The following is a 19,906-nucleotide window of genomic DNA, read 5'->3' as shown; positions in this document are numbered from 1 at the left end:
ACCTGTTGATAATTCCGTAAGAATATCTCCTTGTTATTCTACGGACAGAACATCTTTTTGCTATTCATTCCACAAGCACATCTACTTGCTATTATGTCCATTAAAAATCTACTTTTTATTAATTACACGAGAACATCAACTTGTAATTTTTTGCGCAAGTACATCTAGTTGTTACCAGTTCCAGAAGAACACATTCTTGCTGTTCATTCCATAAAAACATATCTACTTGTTGCACTTCAGAAAGAACATCTACTTGTTATTCATTCTACAAGAATATCTACTTGCTATTATTTCCTTAGAAAAATATATCATTGTAATCCATCCCACAATTACATCTAGTTATTATCACCCTACAACAAAACCTATTTTTTATTCGTTCCATACGAACATCCTCTTGTTATTCATCCCGTAAACAAATGCGACAAAGCCCCTTCCTATATCCATGAGAAATCTCTGCGTAAAGCAGAATCGATTGTACACCTATATACTTGGTATCTATTACTCAAAAATACATCTACTTGTTATTCATTCTGTAAGAAAATCTACGTGTTATGCATTCAATAGGACCATCTACTTGTTATTCATTCCTTAAGGGCATCTGCATGTTATTCATTCCTTCAGAATATCTACTTGGTTTTATTCTACAAGTACACCCCCTTGCTATTCATTCTGTAAGAATGTCTACATTGTACTTTGTATATTTTATGTTGAAACATCTACTTGTTATATATTCCTCCAGAGCATCTACTTTTTATATATTCCTCAAGAACATCTACTTTTTATTTATTCCTCAAGAACATCTACTTTTTATATATTCCTCAAGAACATCTACTTTTTATTTATTCCTCAAGAACATCTACTTTTCATTTATTCTTCAAGAACATCTACTTGTTATTTATTCTTTAAGAACATCTACTTGTTATTTATTCCTCAAGAACATCTACTTTTTAATTATTCCTCAAGAACATCTGCTTGTTATTAGGTTCTCAAGAACACCTACTTGATATTTATTCCGTAAGTATATCTACTTGTTCCTCAAGAACATCTACTTGTTATTTATTCCTCAAGAACATCTACTTTTTATTTATTCCCCAAGAACATATATTGTTTATTCTTCAAGAACATCTACTTTTTATTTATTCCTGAAGAACATCTACTTGATATTTATTCCTCAAGAACATCTACTTTTTATTTATTCCTCAAGAACATCTACTTTTTAATTATTCGTCAAGAACATCTGCTTGTTATTAGGTTCTCAAGAACACCTACTTGATATTTATTCCGTAAGTATATCTACTTGTTCCTCAAGAACATCTACTTGTTATTAGTTCCTCAAGAACATGTACTTGTTGTTAGTTCCCCAAGAACATTTATCCGTTATCCTTTCTGTTAAAATATCTACCTCTTATTCTTTTTCTGTAAGAACTTCTACGTCTTATTCATTCCACTCGTATATCTAGCTACTTGCTGTTGATTGCCAAGAACATCTACTTGTTATACACTGTGTTAGTGTGAGGAGGCATCGCTTGTGTGACAGGGGATGACGCTTGTGTGAAAGGTGAGAGGAGACAGAGGGTGAGGTTAGGATGAGACGAGGAGCGCTTGTATGAGAAGGGGTGACGTTTGTCTGAAAGGGACGACGTTAGGGTGAGAATGGACGAGGTTAGGGTGACACGGGAAGACGTTTGTTTGAGATGGGGCTCGTCGTCAAGTCTGTACAGAGGCTTTGTGCGCTGATTAGTCTAACCTTGAGTCCAGCTGACATTACTAGTACACGAAAACTAGTTTTAGTACCAGTAACATGAATACATCTTTACTCACAGTTTATCAGTTCTTTAAAGAGGCGTGGGAACCATCATGTTGTATAGTGAGGAAACAAACCCGCTTGTTTTGCATGACGAGCGAGTGCGTGTACCACTAGGCTAACCCTTTGCCTCGCACATGTTTTGAAACTGTTAGGAATCTCTGTTCCCAATCAAAGTTACTATTACAACAATGAACCACCCGTACATATGATACTCAGGCCATGTTTTCCCTGCTGTGGAGCTCTAAGCTTCATACTCTGTTACTGATTAGCGGCATTTTCAGCCCAGACGTCCAGTTCGTACCAATTAATGGCCAACCTAACCAGGCTTTCTACCTTGAACACGAGCTGGCGTGAATTGTGCAGACAATACGAAAACCAACAGACATGGGTCTATCTCCCCCAAACCAATCATCTGTCTACATCTAACGGCATCACTACGCCACTGTTTCGCGCCCTTTTGGCCTCTTGACAAAACAAGCAGACGATGTCTGACGGCCATTTTGAATCTGGCTTTCTTCCAATATTGCCGAGTCGTTTTATCTACCGTGTCCAATATTAAAACTTTCCTTCTGTGAAACAATGCAATATTATTTCAACTGAGACAGCTGGCTCTCTCAGTATCTTTACACACAGAGACATTGACTGACTTGCCTCAACAGAGTAGCGACCAAAAGCTGCAATGGCGACACGTAGCAAAACTTGTCAGGAGCGACGTTTCTAATACTCAAGGTAAGACGAAAAATTATTTTCTTTTAAGATTACGATTTATGAATAAGATTATTGAATACTTTTAATCTATTTAATGATATTTTACAGAATATAATACGTTTTATAATCCTGTTTATGATTCTGTCGGACTAAAATTACACTTTAAGTAAGTCAATGGATTTGAATTTTATTTGTGATATATTTGACATAATTAAAAAGGGTTTTGGAATTATGACACTGCTAATGAAAATGATATGTGCGCTCGTTACATTTTTGCTTATAAATCTTTATAATATAAAGTTCCTGTAATGAAATCTCTTACTAACTTTTTGGTTCACTTTCGAAATTAACGGTAGAATACAAATAAACGGAATACTGTCTGAAACTATTTCCACCACACTTAACACACGATCTCATTTTTGTTTAAAAGTTCAATTCGGTATCATATATAGAACATGTAATAATAAAGTTTCACAAATATTGAAAAGTTTTGTGTCCCAGTTCATGCTCTTCCTATACTGCGCGTTTCCACTGATATAATTCTCACATTGAATCATTTGTATGAACAGCACGCCGATGTTACGTCAGCATCCTAAATATTGTCAGTTTATAAACAATCAGCCAACTAGAGGCAACAAAAAACTTAAACCCTTTTCTTTGAAGGGTGACAAGCTGTTAGAAAAACCTTTTCTACAAAGAAACATTCGGCTCCTAGGCGCTGAATGTCTTTCTGTGAGTAATCAACCTACAGGTTTTCCAATTGAAATTTTGCTTCGAAAATCGGATTTTCTCTCTGAATATACTCATTATTCATGAAAACAGGAATCAAGGATCTCAAATCGAATTATTTCAACCCCGACTATGAGTCATTGATCTTGTGATCGCTGGCGGCAGTAACTTCAGCGCAAGCCAGAAACGCCATCGTGTTGAAACCGTCGTCAACAGTCGCCTGCCGCACAGATAGTATTAACCAGACGCCTAGTAATACTATTACGAGCAAGGAATCACCGATGAGGTCATATATAATTGATGATCAGAGGAACTCACAACTAGAACGCGAATAAATGATAACAGTCCTCAATAGTGAATTACAGGGCAACCTTCTTGGTTCTTTTGAAAATGTAAATGTTTTAAAATCCGTTCCAACTGGCATGGGTGATGCATTCAGGTGCTTGCGATGACGACATCAGATCGGTGGGTCGCTCTATACACTGGATTTGTGCATTACCTTTAAAGGACACACCGTGGTAACTTTCACAGAGATTTAAGAAACAGAAAGGACTATTCAACATGAAACGTTTGCTACCTTCATAGTTACACGGGGACATATTGTATCGGTGTGACTTCATTTTTCAGCGTAACCTGACAAGATGGAAGCGTCGCCCCACGGTCACTTGCTTGCTGCGGTGGTGTTGTTATTAGTTGCCAGGCCAGTAGTTTTGGACGAAGCAGTGGAAATCAGTTACCAGAGTTTGAAACGACTTCATCAACTTCAAAAGGTCAAGGCCAGAATATTAGACGGCCTTCACCTTGATGGCGTTCCCAAACTACCGAAAGGCGTGACCCGCCCCACAGTACAGAAGGCTCTATCACAACTCCATAAAGCGGTCATGCCTGGACAAAACCCCAACTTTGAATATCCGGAGAATTTAGCTGTCATCCTGTTTTCGGAACCAGCTAGTAAGTATGACCATTGTTGTTATTATTCTGTATTAGCGAGTGCGTGAGAATGATGTTTTACGCCGATTTAAAGAATATTCCAGTTATATCACGGCGTGTCAGCTTGATGCGGGAGGAAAGCCCGAAGTGATGCAGGTCTCAGACGTTTACCACTTTGGTGGAACCCACAAGCACGGGTATGGTGCTAACAAAACTAGAAACATAATCGGGGCGAACCGGGATTCGAACCCACAATCATAGGTTTCTGGTGTGCCCAAGGGACACAACTCTGCACAGCGGATCGCTGCGCCTTAGACGACTGGGACACCCGTGCCCCTTTTGTTCTGTATGAATTAAAACAAAGGATGATGACATTTTCTGATCGCTGATTGTTGATTCTTGCTCTGTCCCCATCATGTGGTCGTTGGTTTCACCAACAGTAACTGCGCCCTTTACCATTTCGTGCTTTCCTCCCACATCAAGCTGACATGCCGTGATAAACAGAACTCAAATGTTCAAAACGGCGTTAAACCCAGTCCACTCACTCACTCACTCACTCACTAAATGACGCCGTTGGTGTCGCCTATCCGTTTCCTTTTGTTACATGTGGGAAAGACTTCATACACTCGAAGACTGTTACTGCGACTTACACACGTGTAGCAGAGCGGAGCTGGTCTCGTAGTGTCGGCCTCCTTTGACGTCATCAATTGTTTTATGATATTTTTTTGTATATATTTACGTCAAACCACCTCTCATGATAGCTGAAGTGCACTATGCATGAAGTCTATGGGGCCATTAAGACAGGTCTTCACAAACATGTGCGTTGGGGTAGCCAAGTGGTTTAAGCGATCGCTCGTCACACCGAGCGTCGATTACCATATGTGTACAATGTGTGGAGTCTGTTCTTGGTGCATGTGGGTGATGCCTGTATGTCCTGGTGTCTGCACGCGATGTCTGTCTGTATTGTCCCTGGTGTCTATGGGCGATGTCTGTCTGCATTGTCCCTGGTGTCTATTGGCGATGTCTGTCTGTATTGTCCCTGGTGTCAATGTACGATGTCTGTCTGTATTGTCCCTGGTGTCTATATACGATGCCTGTCTGTATTGTCCCTGGTGTCAATGTACGATGTCTGTCTGTATTGTCCCTGGTGTCTATGGGCGATGTCTTGTCTTTATTGTCCCTGGTGTCTATGGGCGATGTCTGCCTGTATTGTCCCTGGTGTCTATGGGCGATGTCTGCCTGTATTGTCCCTGGTGTCTACAGGCGATGCCTGTCTGTATTGTCCCTGGTGTCTATGGGCGATGCCTGTCTGTATTGTCCCTGGTGTCTATGGGCGATGCCTGTCTGTATTGTCCCTGGTGTCTATGGGCGATGCCTGCCTGTATTGTCCCTGGTGTCTATGGGCGATGTCTGCCTGTATTGTCCCTGGTGTCTACAGGCGATGCTTGTCTGTATTGCCCCTGGTGTCTATGTACGATGTCTTGTCTGTATTGCCCCTGGTGTCTATGGGCGATATCTATGTTGTCCCTGGTGTCTACAGGCGATGCTTGTCTGTATTGTCCCTGGTGTCTACAGGCGATGCTTGTCTGTATTGCCCCTGGTGTCTATGTACGATGTCTTGTCTGTATTGCCCCTGGTGTCTATGGGCGATATCTATGTTGTCCCTGGTGTCTACAGGCGATGCTTGTCTGTATTGTCCCTGGTGTCTACAGGCGATGCTTGTCTGTATTGTCTCTGGTGTCTATGTACGATGTCTGTATTTATATCTATGTTGTCCATGGTGTCTATGTACGATGTCTTGTCTGTATTGTCCCTGGTGTCTACAGGCGATGCTTGTCTGTATTGTCCCTGGTGTCTATGTACGATGTCTTGTCTGTATTGCGCCTGGTGTCTATGGGCGATATCTATGTTGTCCCTGGTGTCTATGTACGATGTCTTGTCTATATTGTCCCTGGTGTCTACAGGCGATGCTTGTCTGTATTGTCTCTGGTGTCTATGGGCGATGTCTGTCTGTATTGTCCCTGGTGTCTATGTACGATGTCTTGTCTGTATTGCCCCTGGTGTCTATGGGCGATATCTATGTTGTCCCTGGTGTCTACAGGCGATGCTTGTCTGTATTGTCCCTGGTGTCTACAGGCGATGCTTGTCTGTATTGTCCCTGGTGTCTATGTACGATGTCTTGTCTGTATTGCCCCTGGTGTCTATGGGCGATATATATGTTGTCCCTGGTGTCTATGTACGATGTCTTGTCTATATTGTCCCTGGTGTCTACAGGCGATGCTTGTCTGTATTGTCTCTGGTGTCTATGTACGATGTCTTGTCTGTATTGCGCCTGGTGTCTATGGACGATATCTATGTTGTCCCTGGTGTCTATGTACGATGTCTGCCTGTATTGCCCCTGGTGTCTATGTACGATGTCTGCCTGTATTGCCCCTGGTGTCTATTGGCGATGTCTTGTCTGTATTGTCCCTGGTGTCTATGTACGATGTCTGCCTGTATTGCCCCTGGTGTCTATGTACGATGTCTGCCTGTATTGTCCCTGGTGTCTATTGGCGATGTCTGTCTGTATTGTCCCTGGTGTCTATGTACGATGTCTGCCTGTATTGCCCCTGGTGTCTATTGGCGATGTCTTGTCTGTATTGTCCCTGGTGTCTATGGGCGATGTCTGTCTATATTGTCCCTGGTGTCTATGTACGATGTCTGTCTGTATTGCCCCTGGTGTCAATGTACGATGTCTGTCTGTATTGTCCCTGGTGTCTATGGGCGATGTCTATATTGTCCCTGGTGTCTATGTACGATGTCTTGTCTGTATTGTCCCTGGTGTCTATGGGCGATGTCTATATTGTCCCTGGTGTCTATGTACGATGTCTGTATTTATATCTATGTTGTCCCTGGTGTCTATGTACGATGTCTTGTCTGTATTGCCCCTGGTGTCTATGGGCGATGTCTATATTGTCCCTGGTGTCTATGTACGATGTCTTGTCTGTATTGTCCCTGGTGTCTATGTACGATGTCTTGTCTGTATTGTCCCTGGTGTCTATGGGCGATGTCTATATTGTCCCTGGTGTCTATGTACGATGTCTGTATTTATATCTATGTTGTCCCTGGTGTCTATGTACGATGTCTTGTCTGTATTGTCCCTGGTGTATATGTACGATGTCTGGTCTGTATTGCCCCTGGTGTCTATGTACGATGTCTTGTCTGTTTTGCCCCTGGTGTCTATGGGCGATGTCTTGTCTGTATTGCCCCTGGTGTCTATGTACGATGTCTTGTCTGTTTTGTCCCTGGTGTATATGTACGATGTCTGTCTGTATTGCCCCTGGTGTCTATGGGCGATGTCTTGTCTGTATTGCCCCTGGTGTCTATGTACGATGTCTTGTCTGTTTTGTCCCTGGTGTATATGTACGATGTCTGTCTGTATTGTCCCTGGTGTCTTTATACGATCTCTGTACTGCCCCTGGTGTCTATATACGATGTCTATAATCTCCCTGGTGTCTATGTACGATGTCTTGTCTGTTTTGTCCCTGGTGTATATGTACGATGTCTGTCTGTATTGTCCTTGGTTTCTATGTACGATATTCTCCCTGGTGTCTATGTACGTTGTATGTCTGTACTATCCTTGGTGTCTATGTGCGGTGTCTGTATTGTCCCTGGTGTTTATATACGATGTATGTCTGTATTGCCCCCGGTGTCTATATACGATGTCTGTATTCTCTCTGTGTCTATGTACGTTGTATGTCTGTATTGTCCCCGGTGTCTATGTACGATGTCTGTATTCTCCCTGTGTCTATGTACGTTGTATGTCTGTATTCTCTGTGTGTCTATGTACGTTGTATGTCTGTATTGTCCCCGGTGTCTATATACGATGTCTGTATTCTCTCTGTGTCTATGTACGTTGTATGTCTGTATTGTCCCCGGTGTCTATATACGATGTCTGTATTCTCTCTGTGTCTATGTACGTTGTATGTCTGTATTGTCCCTGGTGTCTATGTACGTTGTATGTCTGTATTCTCTCTGTGTCTATGTACGTTGTATGTCTGTATTGCCCCCGGTGTTTATATACGATGTCTGTATTGTCCCTGGTGTTTATATACGATGTCTGTATTGTCCCTGGTGTTTATATACGATGTCTGTATTGTCTCTGTGTCTATGTACGATGTATGTCTGTATTGTCCCTGGTGTTTATATACGATGTCTGTATTGTCCCTGGTGTTTATATACGATGTCTGTAATTCTCTCTGTGTCTATGTACGTTGTATGTCTGTATTGTCCCTGGTGTTTATATACGATGTCTGTATTGTCCCTGGTGTTTATATACGATGTCTGTATTGTCCCTGGTGTTTATATACGATGTCTGTATTGTCCCTGGTGTTTATATACGATGTCTGTATTATCCCTGGTGTTTATATACGATGTCTGTATTGTCCCTGTGTCTATGTACGTTGTATGTCTGTATTGTCCCTGGTGTTTATATACGATGTCTGTATTGTCCCTGGTGTTTATATACGATGTCTGTAATTCTCTCTGTGTCTATGTACGTTGTATGTCTGTATTGTCCCTGGTGTTTATATACGATGTCTGTATTGTCCCTGGTGTTTATATACGATGTCTGTATTGTCCCTGGTGTTTATATACGATGTCTGTAATTCTCTCTGTGTCTATGTACGTTGTATGTCTGTATTGCCCCTGCTGTCTATATACGATGTCTGTATTGTCCCTGTGTCTATGTACGTTGTATGTCTGTATTGTCCCTGTGTCTATGTACGTTGTATGTCTGTATTGTCCCTGGTGTTTATATACGATGTCTGTATTGTCCCTGGTGTTTATATACGATGTCTCTATTGTCCCTGTGTCTATGTACGTTGTATGTCTGTATTGCCCCTGGTGTCTATATACGATGTCTGTATTGTCCCTGTGTCTATGTACGTTGTATGTCTGTATTGTCCTTGGTGTCTATATACGATGTATGTATTGTCCTTGGTGTCTATATACGATGTATGTATTGTCCTTGGTGTCTATATACGATGTATGGTCCCTGATATCAAAAGAAAATGTCTGTCTGTATTGTCCCTGGCGTCTGTGTACGATGTCTGTATTGTCCCTGGCGTCTGTGTACGATGTCTGTATGTCCCTGGACAATGTAAGCACGTGTTGTCCTTGGGATATATGGACGATGTTTGTGATGTCACTTGTGGTAAATAAGACACGATGTCATCTGTAGCCTTTGACACCAATGGACGATGTAGTGTTCTATAAGACCTATGTTCTATATATCTAGAAAAAACCCGATCCGATCCCCTATATTTTCTAACCAGACTATATGATTCGACTAACCACATTGTAGTTGAAACAAGGAGTATTACATTATACTATACAATGAAAGTCCGCTAGTAACGTCTTAACTTGTCCGGAGTAACCAGCGATTCGTCACCACAATTGCAATGAAGTTCGTTGTGATAATTCCGGGAGAAATGTGATCTCCAGCAACCCCTGCTGGTGGTTAGATTTGTTTGTGTCTTTGTTTGTTGTTTAACGCCGCACTCATTAATATTCCAGCTATATGACGGCGGTCTGTAAATAATCGAGTCTGGACCAGACAATCCAGTGATTGACACCATGAGCGAGCCTGACCACCCGATCCCGTTAGTCGCCTTTTACGACAAGCATAGTCGCCTTTTACGGCAAGCGTGGGTTGCTGAAGACCTATTCTATCCCGGATCTTCACAAAAAGTGACCAAATAGATCGGGTGGTCAGCCTCGGTGACGTTGATGGTGGTACGTCATGGCAACCGACGGCGTGGATCGTTGTTCACAAAAGTAATCTCTGAATTGTCTGGTCCAGACGCGATTAATTACAGGCCGCAGAGTGCGACGTAAAACAGCAACAACAAAAAAGCCACGGTAGTTATGTTTATTAGAGGCACTTGCCATTAGTTACATATCCAGATTCTGGGGCTCGGGTACTCCAGTCGTCTACGGCGCCGCAATTCACTTTGTAGAGTTGCCTCCCTTGGGCACACCAGAACATATAGCCGTCGGTTCGAATCCCGGTTCGCCCCGATTATATTTCCAGGTTTGTCAGCATCATACCCGTGCTCGTGGGTTTCACCAAAGTGGTAAACGTCGGAGACATGCATCACGTCGGGCTTTCCTCCCACATTAAGCTGACGCGCCGTGATATAACTGGAATACTGTTGAAAACGGCGTTAAACCCAACTCACTCACTCACTAATTTACTAAATGACGCATAAAATCAACACAACAAATTTAATCACTGATTAATTGAAGTATTTCACATCTGTTATTGTTGTTTTAAAAGCAAGATGTCATCGGAGGCTTTCCCACATTTAGCACGTTAACTGTTTAATACAATCCTAAACATGTCAAAATTATGGCACAAGGAACGTGTTTAGGTTTCTGTTGAGGATCTAAACACATTTTATACAGTGTATTCGTCTCCATGCCTACCCCCGCGGTCGGGTAACCTAGTGGTTAAAGCGTTCGCTCGTCACGCCGAAGACCCGGGTTTGATTCCCCACATGGGTACAATGTGTGAAGCCCATTTCTGGTGTTCCCCGCCGTGATATTGCTGGAATATTGCTAAAAGCGGCGTAAAACCATACTCACTGCATATGACACTGCTTACAACTCGGTTCATTTTGTACGTAATGACTGAAGTGAGTCGGCAGTGCTGAGATGCGTTCACCTATTTACGTCAAGTCATCACACTGGTTGGAGCTGCTCATGGTAATCTTGAAGCCTCATATACTGAATTCCTCGGCAGGGGATTATCTTGACTTGACATAGTCTTATCTCGTGTTTATATTTATGATTCATCTAGATTTATTTACGGTGCATACAATAATCTATTTATTTCGCATTCCTTGTGATAACCGCGCCTTGTGTTCCCGCTGGGAAGATAGGGATGCGTATATACGATTCTTGTAGGTAAAATTGGTACCTCATGGCCCTCTCGCGTTAAAGAGTTAAGGTCAGCGAGGTTCAGTCACGTTGGTGGCGGAAGGTATAGGTGGGTGGGTGGCCGTGTTAAATACATTCTAGGGCTCGATCCTGCTCCACACTCATGTCAGCAATAAATGGGTACCCGGTAGGACGCGCTGGCAAAGTGAGTCTTAACCTTCAATTGCCTCACGGACACCTTGGGTTGTATACTCACAAGGAAGACGACAATGAAAGTCGAGTGCACAATGAATGAATGAATGAATGAATGAATGAATGATCTGTTGGCCAATTGTTGTGTTGCTCCATCAGTTCAAGTGACACATAATCTTCAACATCTAGATTGCCAATAAACATGTAAAGCATGCATCTCTTTCTTCAAGAGCACATTCACATTTCAATATCACATGACAGTCTTAGTCACGGGCAAATCTCTTGTATAATGGGCATTCGCGTGAACATAAGTTCCAGAGGCAATCGTTATCATAAATGGAAGTTCATCTCGTCATTCTGTCCCCAGTAAAGTAACTTTGTAAAGTCAGTGTCGAGCTTTTGAATTTCGTGACAGGTCGTTTCTGAGAGAAAGATGTTTTTTTCCAAAGCAACCCTGCATGAGAGTTTATAGCATTAACAACAATTTGTCACCACTTGAGCTTAGATGGAACCCCTCCACATAAATAATAATGAAAATCATGATGAAGTAGACCATCGTCATCAAAATCTTCTTTGTCATTATAAAACGCTATACGCCATTATTATTATTATTATTATTATAATTATTATTATTATTATTATTATTATTATTATTTACAGATTAAAATTTTAAAAATGCAGCAAAGACTGGCACAGTCAGGCTGGTCAGGCATTTTTTGGTGTTTTTATCTATTTTAATTCACAAGTCCCTGTTACAGCCCCAGGGTAGACATGAACCTCTTTTAAATAATTATTTTATCCAAACTAACTTCAAACAATGGTCTTGTGATGTTTTATGAAATTAAAAGGACATACACATCGCATTAAGGGCACTATCTACACAGAACAATGTATACAAGTTTGTACCAGATCAATGAGAATTACATCACTGCTTCTCTAAAAGACAATGATACAGCATACATACACCACTCACCCAGAACAATGTATACAAGTTTGTACCAGGTCAAGTACATGAGAATTACATCACTGCGTCTCTAAAAGACAATGATACAGCATACATACACCACTCACCCAGAACAATGTATACAAGTTTGTACCAGGTCAAGTATATGTGAATTACATCGCTTATTGTCAAAAAGACAATGATACAGCTTACATACACCACTCATCCAGAACAATGTATACAAGTTTGTACCAGGTCAAGTACATGAGAATTACATCACTGATTCTCTAAAAGACAATGATACAGCATCCAAACACCATTCACCCAGAACAATGTATACAAGTTTGTACCAGGTCAAGTACATGAGAATTACATCACTGTTTCTCAAAAAGACAATGATACAGCATCTATACACCACTCACCCAGAACAATGTATACAAGTTTGTACCAGGTCAAGTACATGAGAATTACATCACTGTTTCTCAAAAAGACAATGATACAGCATACATACACTATTCACCCAGAACAATGTATACAAGTTTGTACCAGGTCAAGTACATGTGAATTACATCACTGCTTCTCTAAAAGACAATGATACAGCATCCATACACCACTCATCCAGAACAATGTATACAAGTTTGTACCAGGTCAAGTACATGAGAATTACATCACTGTTTCTCAAAAAGACAATAATACAGCATCCATACACCACTCACCCAGAACAATGTATACAAGTTTGTACCAGGTCACGCACTTGTGAATTACATCACTGCTTCTCAAAAGACAATGATACAGCATCCATAAACCATTCACCCAGAACAATGTATACAAGTTTGAACCAGGTCAAGTACATGAAAATTACATCGCTGCTTCTCTAAAAGACAATGATACAGCATACATACAGCATCCAAGTTTGTACCAGGTCAAGTACATGAAAATTACATCCCTGCTTCTCTAAAAGACAATGATACAGCATACATACAGCATCCAAGTTTGTACCAGGTCAAGTACATGAGAATTACATCGCTGCTTCTCTAAAAGACAATGATACAGCATACATACAGCACTCACCCAGAACAATGTATACAAGTTTGTACCAGGTCAAGTACATGAGAATTACATCGCTGCTTCTCTAAAAGACAATGATACAGCATACATACAGCATCCAAGTTTGTACCAGGTCAAGTACATGTGAATTACATCACTGATTCTCTAAAAGACAATGATACAGCATACATACAGCATCCAAGTTTGTACCAGGTCAAGTACATGAAAATTACATCGCTGCTTCTCTAAAAGACAATGATACAGCATACATACAGCATCCAAGTTTGTACCAGGTCAAGTACATGAACATTACATCGCTGCTTCTCTAAAAGACAATGATACAGCATACATACAGCATCCAAGTTTGTACCAGGTCAAGTACATGAGAATCACATCGCTGCTTCTCTAAAAGACAATGATACAGCATACATACAGCATCCAAGTTTGTACCAGGTCAAGTACATGAGAATTACATCGCTGCTTCTCTAAAAGACAATGATACAGCATACATACAGCATCCAAGTTTGTACCAGGTCAAGTACATGAGAATTACATCGCTGCTTCTCTAAAAGACAATGATACAGCATACATACAGCATCCAAGTTTGTACCAGGTCAAGTACATGAGAATTACATCACTGCTTCTCTAAAAGACAATGATACAGCATACATACAGCACTCACCCAGAACAATGTATACAAGTTTGTACCAGGTCAAGTACATGAGAATTACATCACTGCTTCTCTAAAAGACAATGATACAGCATACATACAGCACTCACCCGGAACAATGTATACAAGTTTGTACCAGGTCAAGTACATGTGAATTACATCACTGCTTCTCTAAAAGACAATGATCTATTGTGGATAACACTTGCTGAGTACTTCGATTAAAAAGAATACATATTTCAAAATTTTAACGAGAGTGTAATTCTCGTTTGAAATGGTTAAAGTTACGAGAAATATCCTCCGCCTTGCATTTATTGATGAAATATTTGGCAAATACTATAATATAATCAAAGACTTTGACAGTCACTTCTTTCAGTGGCATTTAGAAGTTGGTGTGATGAAGTAAGACGAGTTTTATGGATGAACAACTTCTTTATTATAATCTGTGTTCATTAGTCATCCACTGGCTTCCAATTATCTTAATCAACTCTCTCTGTCCACCAATCACCTTACTGTATAAACTTTGATGTTAATAAGTATATATACCCATGTTGTTTAGCACTATCCCCCGTGTGCGAAATACGCATCAGTCGGAAAGCGCACGTTAAATCTCCAAAGTAAGTAAGTAAGTAAGCACTATCCATCACTTGCTTGATAATGGTGTTAGGATCTACACCGAAACGTCGCACTAATTGTAATAAAGAAGTTGTTCATCCATAGGACTCGTCTGACTTTGTCAGTGTAAACACAGTTTTCACATACATAATATAAACTCTGTGTCATGTAAATTACGCTCACATGCATGTGAACATTTATCTTAAAACCCATCCATCAGGGATTTCAAAATATGTTTTATATTCAAACATCAACATTATGAGAACGGGTGGGTATTATCTTTTACATTCGTGACCAACTCGTGTTATTCCGGTACAAGCCGAATAGCGACTCGTGCCCCTCTCGTGGCCATTTTTGCAACCGGGTTCCGTCTTTGCGCAAACGGGCATACCTAAAACAATTGTCAACTCGTTGTGTAATGGTTCACACATATTTCCCCGTACATTATATATATTTTAGATACAATTTAAAGCAGATCTGGACATGGTGACTTATACAGTATGTTTGAACACATTTAACTGTGTCTTGGGTATATTTTTAGATGCAAGACACATGTAAAATAAAATACTATTTCTGAGGGATTCTTTGACAAAGAACTTGAAATCAAACGCGCATTCTGATTGGTTTGTCGAATTTTCGCACATAACATTCATCGATAGGGGGACGAGTCTACTTGCAGGTTACGGAAAGTGGCGAGAGGTGACGAATGATCATGGCCATTTTTGCGACCGGGTTCCGTCTTTGCGCAAACGGGCATACCTAAAACAATTGTAAACTCGTTGTGTAATGGTTCACATTTATTTCCCCGTATATTATATATATTTCAGATGCAATTTAAAGCACATCGGGACATGCGGAATTATACAGTATGATTGAACACATTTAACTGTGTCTTGGGTATATATTTAGATGCAAGACATATGTATAATCAAAAAATTATTTCTGAGGGATTCTTTGACGAAGAACTTGAAATCAAACGCGCATTCTGATTGGTTTGTCGTATTTTCGCACATAACATTCATCGATAGGGGGACGAGTCTTAAAACCCATCCATCAGGGATTTCAAAATATGTTTTACATTCAAACATCAACATTATGAGAACGGCTCGGTATTACCTTTTACATTCGTGACCAACTCGTGTTATTCCGGGACAAGCCATGCCGTTTACGGAAAGGGGCGAGTGGTGACGAATGTATCTTTTAGTGAATGGCAGGTAGCAGGTTGTCAGTGTAACATGGCCTCATTCACGAGCAGGGATTTGGGGTATTTGAACAGAAAGTGTCATAGATTAGACACTCACAATTTACTGCTCATGTTGGTTGTGATTAATGTAATGTTCGAAAGTGAAACTAGGTGTGTTATTGTCACGTCACTATCTGTCTTCTGACCATTCGTTGCAAAAGTTATCTTCAGTTTAGATAATTAGTGTATTTTGAATAAACCAAAAGAAACGCGTTTTAGTGTAGCAACACTACACTAGGGAATGTCATTCTTACAAAGGGAATGTAAAAAGTGTGGGTGAGTGAGTTTGGGTTAACGCCGTTTTGAGTGAGTGAGTTGGGTTTAACGCCGCTTTTAACAGTATTCCAGTTATATCACGGCGTGTCAGCTTAATGTTGGAGGAAAGCCCGAAGTGATGCAGGTCTCAGACGTTTACCACTTCGGTGAAACCCACGAGCATGGGCATAGTGCTCACAAACCTAGAAACATAATTGGGGAGAACCGGGATTCGGACCCACATTCATAGGTTTCTGGCGTGCCCAAAGGGACGCATCTCTGCACAGCGAATCGCGGCGCCTTAGACGACTGGGCCACCCGTGCCCCCAACGCCGCTTTGAAAAGAATTCCAGTTATAATGTGGGAGGAAAGCCCGAAGTGATGTAGATCTAATACCCCGTTCACATACGCCTCTATACATGTGTGTGTATATGTGCATACGTGTGTGAAAATACACACGTAAGTATACAAAACCAATCAGTATATTCGGTAATTAGGACTCAGGCCCACGTACAGATATATATCAGGTGCTGCATGGAATAATATTTACAGGTAAGAAGAACGAAGACAGATAGCATTTTTAACATAATTGGCAAAGTTCTTAAGACAGGTTACATCCGAATATTTTAACATTCTAACTAGTACGTCTTTACGATTATTACCAGTAATAAAGTCTAAATATGGGAAATATTTTGAGCGATATCTTCATAAATAGGGCAAACGAGAATGAAATGAATTTCATTTTCAACTGCCCTTACTTGCAGAAAACTTTTGCCCTTAACTTGGATACCTTGGATTCCTTGGATTCATTTTTCATAAAATATATATATTCCACGGTCATGGTGCAGGACTAAGCATACAACATCAACTTTTATGCGTAGGTGGGCTGACGGTATTTTTCTTTGGTTTTAAGGGGTCAACATTTGAATTAAAGACATGTTGCATCATGCGAAGATTTCTGTCAAATTGCTCTCTTCTCTCTCGACTTTGTTTGGAAAACAAGTCACGAAAAGATTGATGAATATGTGTTCCTTATACCATTAACATACCTTATTTACACACCTAAGTTCATTTTCATGTGAACACATAGTAAATTTACATATGCACACGTATGTATATTTACGCATATGCAAAATTACTTTCGTGCGTAAATGTTCTGCATGTGAACGGAGTTGCATCCCTTGGTCACGCCAGGAACTTATGATCCTTGGTTCGAACCTAGGTTCGCCCCAATTATGTTTCTATGTTTGTCAGCACCATACCAGTGCTCGTGGGTTTCACCGAAGTAGTGAACGTAATACCCCGTTCACATGCGCCGCTATACATATGTGTGTATATGTGTATACGTGTGTGGAAATACATGCGTGAGTATACTTGTCATGTTAACGCGTTTACTCATGTGTGTATATTTACACCAGGAGCAAATTTGAATCATGTCTGGAGCAGGTGCAAATGTAAATGTAAATTTACTTATACGCACGTATGTATAGTTACACATGTTAGAAATTACTTACGTTAGTAAATGTTGTGCTTGTGAACGGGGTATAAGAGACCTGTACCCTCCCAACATTTCGATCATTATTTGCTATGAAAGGAGGGCTATAAGATCTTGGAAATCCTGATCAGCGTAAAATGATATTTGGTTTTCTTTCACGGAATTTGAATATCTTTGATTTCATTTCAGAATCGCTAGAAGACAAGAACACTCTCCAGTTCCAGTTAAACGCCAACGGGAACAGTTCTCCGATCGAGGTGAAAAGTGCTAGTCTTTTTATTCGAATAAAAACGAAGAAGGCCGAAGGCAACGAAAAGCCCCCGAAGTCTAACAAATCCAGGAAGAAAAACAATTCACAGAGGAAAATAAAACTGCTGATTCGACACTTTGACCGGAAGCGGAAGCGTTTCCGGAGGGTCACCCTTCTCAAGGCCAGCATTAGGAAAACAAAATGGCTGAAACTTCACATACCGCAGTCTTCGGTGCAGCGAGACTTGAATTCGGGAAATAAGACTATTTTACTGAAGGTCACATGTAAGAGGTGTAAACAAAGTTTGAGTCTTGACCTTCTCTACAAGAAGAACGCCAAAAAAAACAAAATAGGGAAACGTCGGAAGTCCAAAAAACGACGTTTGAGCCACACGCGACCTTTCCTCGTGGTGTACACGAAACCCCAGATTTCCACGCGACCTCGTCGTAACCTTGACGACTGCTCAGTCGCCAACATGTCACACTGCTGCACGAGACAAATGTACGTCGATTTTCGAGAGATAGGCTGGGACAACTGGATACTGTATCCCCCGGGGTTCACAACATCAACATGTGATGGCGGGTGCGATACATCCACGGCGCATGTCGTGACCTCAAATCAAGCGTCACGTGGTCGTAATTCGACGAATCAGGAAGTGGCGTGTCGACCTACTTCGACCGAGCCCTTGACCGTCGTCTACTATAAAAGAATCAACGTAATCGTCCGACGAACCATCCCAAATTTGGTCGATGGCAACTGCGGTTGTGTTTAATTTCACGCACATTCTTAACTTATAAACATGTGACCACAGACGCTACTGCGAAAAATAAATAAGTGGACCTTTCTGTCGGAAATGCGTTTTATCATATCTGCTTTCAATATGTCATTTGATCGGATGAAGAAATGCCCGTTTAACAAGATTGGGTTTCTTGGCTCTGTTCTTTGTGTTGTGCGTATTGATATATAAACTGAAAGAGACGTTTTTCCTGTCATGAGATGTTGTATGACTAAAGGGTTATTGGTATATTGAATCCAATCTCATTAAAATCAGATCTTAGTTCTGGCTATCGCTAAACAAAGATCTGAAGACATCCCATTACGGGTCACGTCAGAACGACCTTTCATCCGACCAATCAAAGCGTCGCTTACCAGATCCTGAAAGTGACAGTCGGAATGTGTTTTCTAATCATGCAACCTCGAAAACGTTAACATGGGGTATGCCGAGCGACAGTTACGGCCCGTACGACTGATTCCGTCATAATCATCGTCTACCTCTCGCTTCCATTCGAGAAACATTTGAACGGAAGAAGTGTTGCATAGTACATGGGAAGCACTGCCATACAATCTCAACCATATATTAGACATTCCGGAAAGTTCGTTTGTTCAGTTTTCAAAATTTTAATCGAGAACTCTGTCAACATATATTTCAAGGGTAGTCTGAGATGGAAGTCGCCAGGTTGAAACGAGTGCCGTAAAGCTCGAGAAAGCTGCTTTCTAATTGGCTGATGTCGACTTCTTGTTAGTCATTTCAGTGGTCGGTCAAAGTTCGCGAAAGGTCGTTTTGATGTGACCCGTAAAGCCTCAGATCTTTGTTTAGCGATAACGAGAACTAAGATCTGATTTTAATGAGATTGATATTGAATCCGAAATCGTTTGTAGGAGACATTTTTTAGGGTAAAATATACTTGTAGCTCTACTGGTCACAGATCAGTGAGCTTATGAAATGGCGCCGCATTCATCGTACGACTCGCGGTCACGTCATACATTGTGTGTTTTGAGATGTTACCTTCAACAAATGTAAATGGATTGTGACTAAAGTTTATTTGACGTCTATTGTGGAAGCAGGCAGATATTCAAGGGAGGCAATCCTCCATAATCTTAAGCGCGTTTTATATGTAGTCTAAACGTTGTAATTATTGCACTGAGTGAAAATTGGGAAATTGTGTTTGTGGAAGTTTTGTTCTAGACTTATCTACATCGTAAAATTGGAGTTGGTAGACAGAAAGGTGTATGAATAACCTGAATCTAAATGTCCGGACCTGCTAATTTTACCGGACCACGCCCCCGTAGGTCAAAGGTTTTCTTTTTGCGGCCATCATGCACA

The 19,906-nt window shown here is 40.9% G+C and overlaps 1 protein-coding gene across 1 annotated transcript; it reads left to right on the top strand.

Annotated features, from left to right (window-relative positions):
* Positions 1–2,253: 2,253 nt before the first annotated feature.
* LOC124131057 (inhibin beta A chain-like) lies at positions 2,254–19,206 on the top strand. The gene is made up of 3 exons (XM_046494137.2): positions 2,254–2,536; positions 3,872–4,195; positions 17,742–19,206. Exons 2-3 carry the CDS (start codon positions 3,886–3,888, stop codon positions 18,572–18,574), a joined length of 1,143 nt encoding a protein of 380 aa, XP_046350093.1. The 5' UTR covers positions 2,254–2,536; positions 3,872–3,885; the 3' UTR covers positions 18,575–19,206.
* Positions 19,207–19,906: the final 700 nt, after the last annotated feature.

This window comes from Haliotis rufescens, unplaced genomic scaffold (assembly GCF_023055435.1).
Source record: "Haliotis rufescens isolate VD_foot unplaced genomic scaffold, xgHalRufe1.0.p SCAF_10, whole genome shotgun sequence".
Classification (NCBI taxonomy): domain Eukaryota; kingdom Metazoa; phylum Mollusca; class Gastropoda; order Lepetellida; family Haliotidae; genus Haliotis; species Haliotis rufescens.
The sequence above is the reverse complement of the archived record's forward strand: the minus strand, read 5'-3'. Positions and strand labels throughout refer to the sequence as shown.

Excerpts from the sequence above, each read along its gene's own strand:
- LOC124131057 (XM_046494137.2), top strand. The coding sequence starts at position 3,886 with ATGGAAGCGTCGCCCCACGGTCACTTGCTTGCTGCGGTGGTGTTGTTA. Across the intron at positions 4,196-17,741 it reads CCTGTTTTCGGAACCAGCTA|AATCGCTAGAAGACAAGAAC; the intron begins GTAAGTATGACC and ends ATTTCATTTCAG.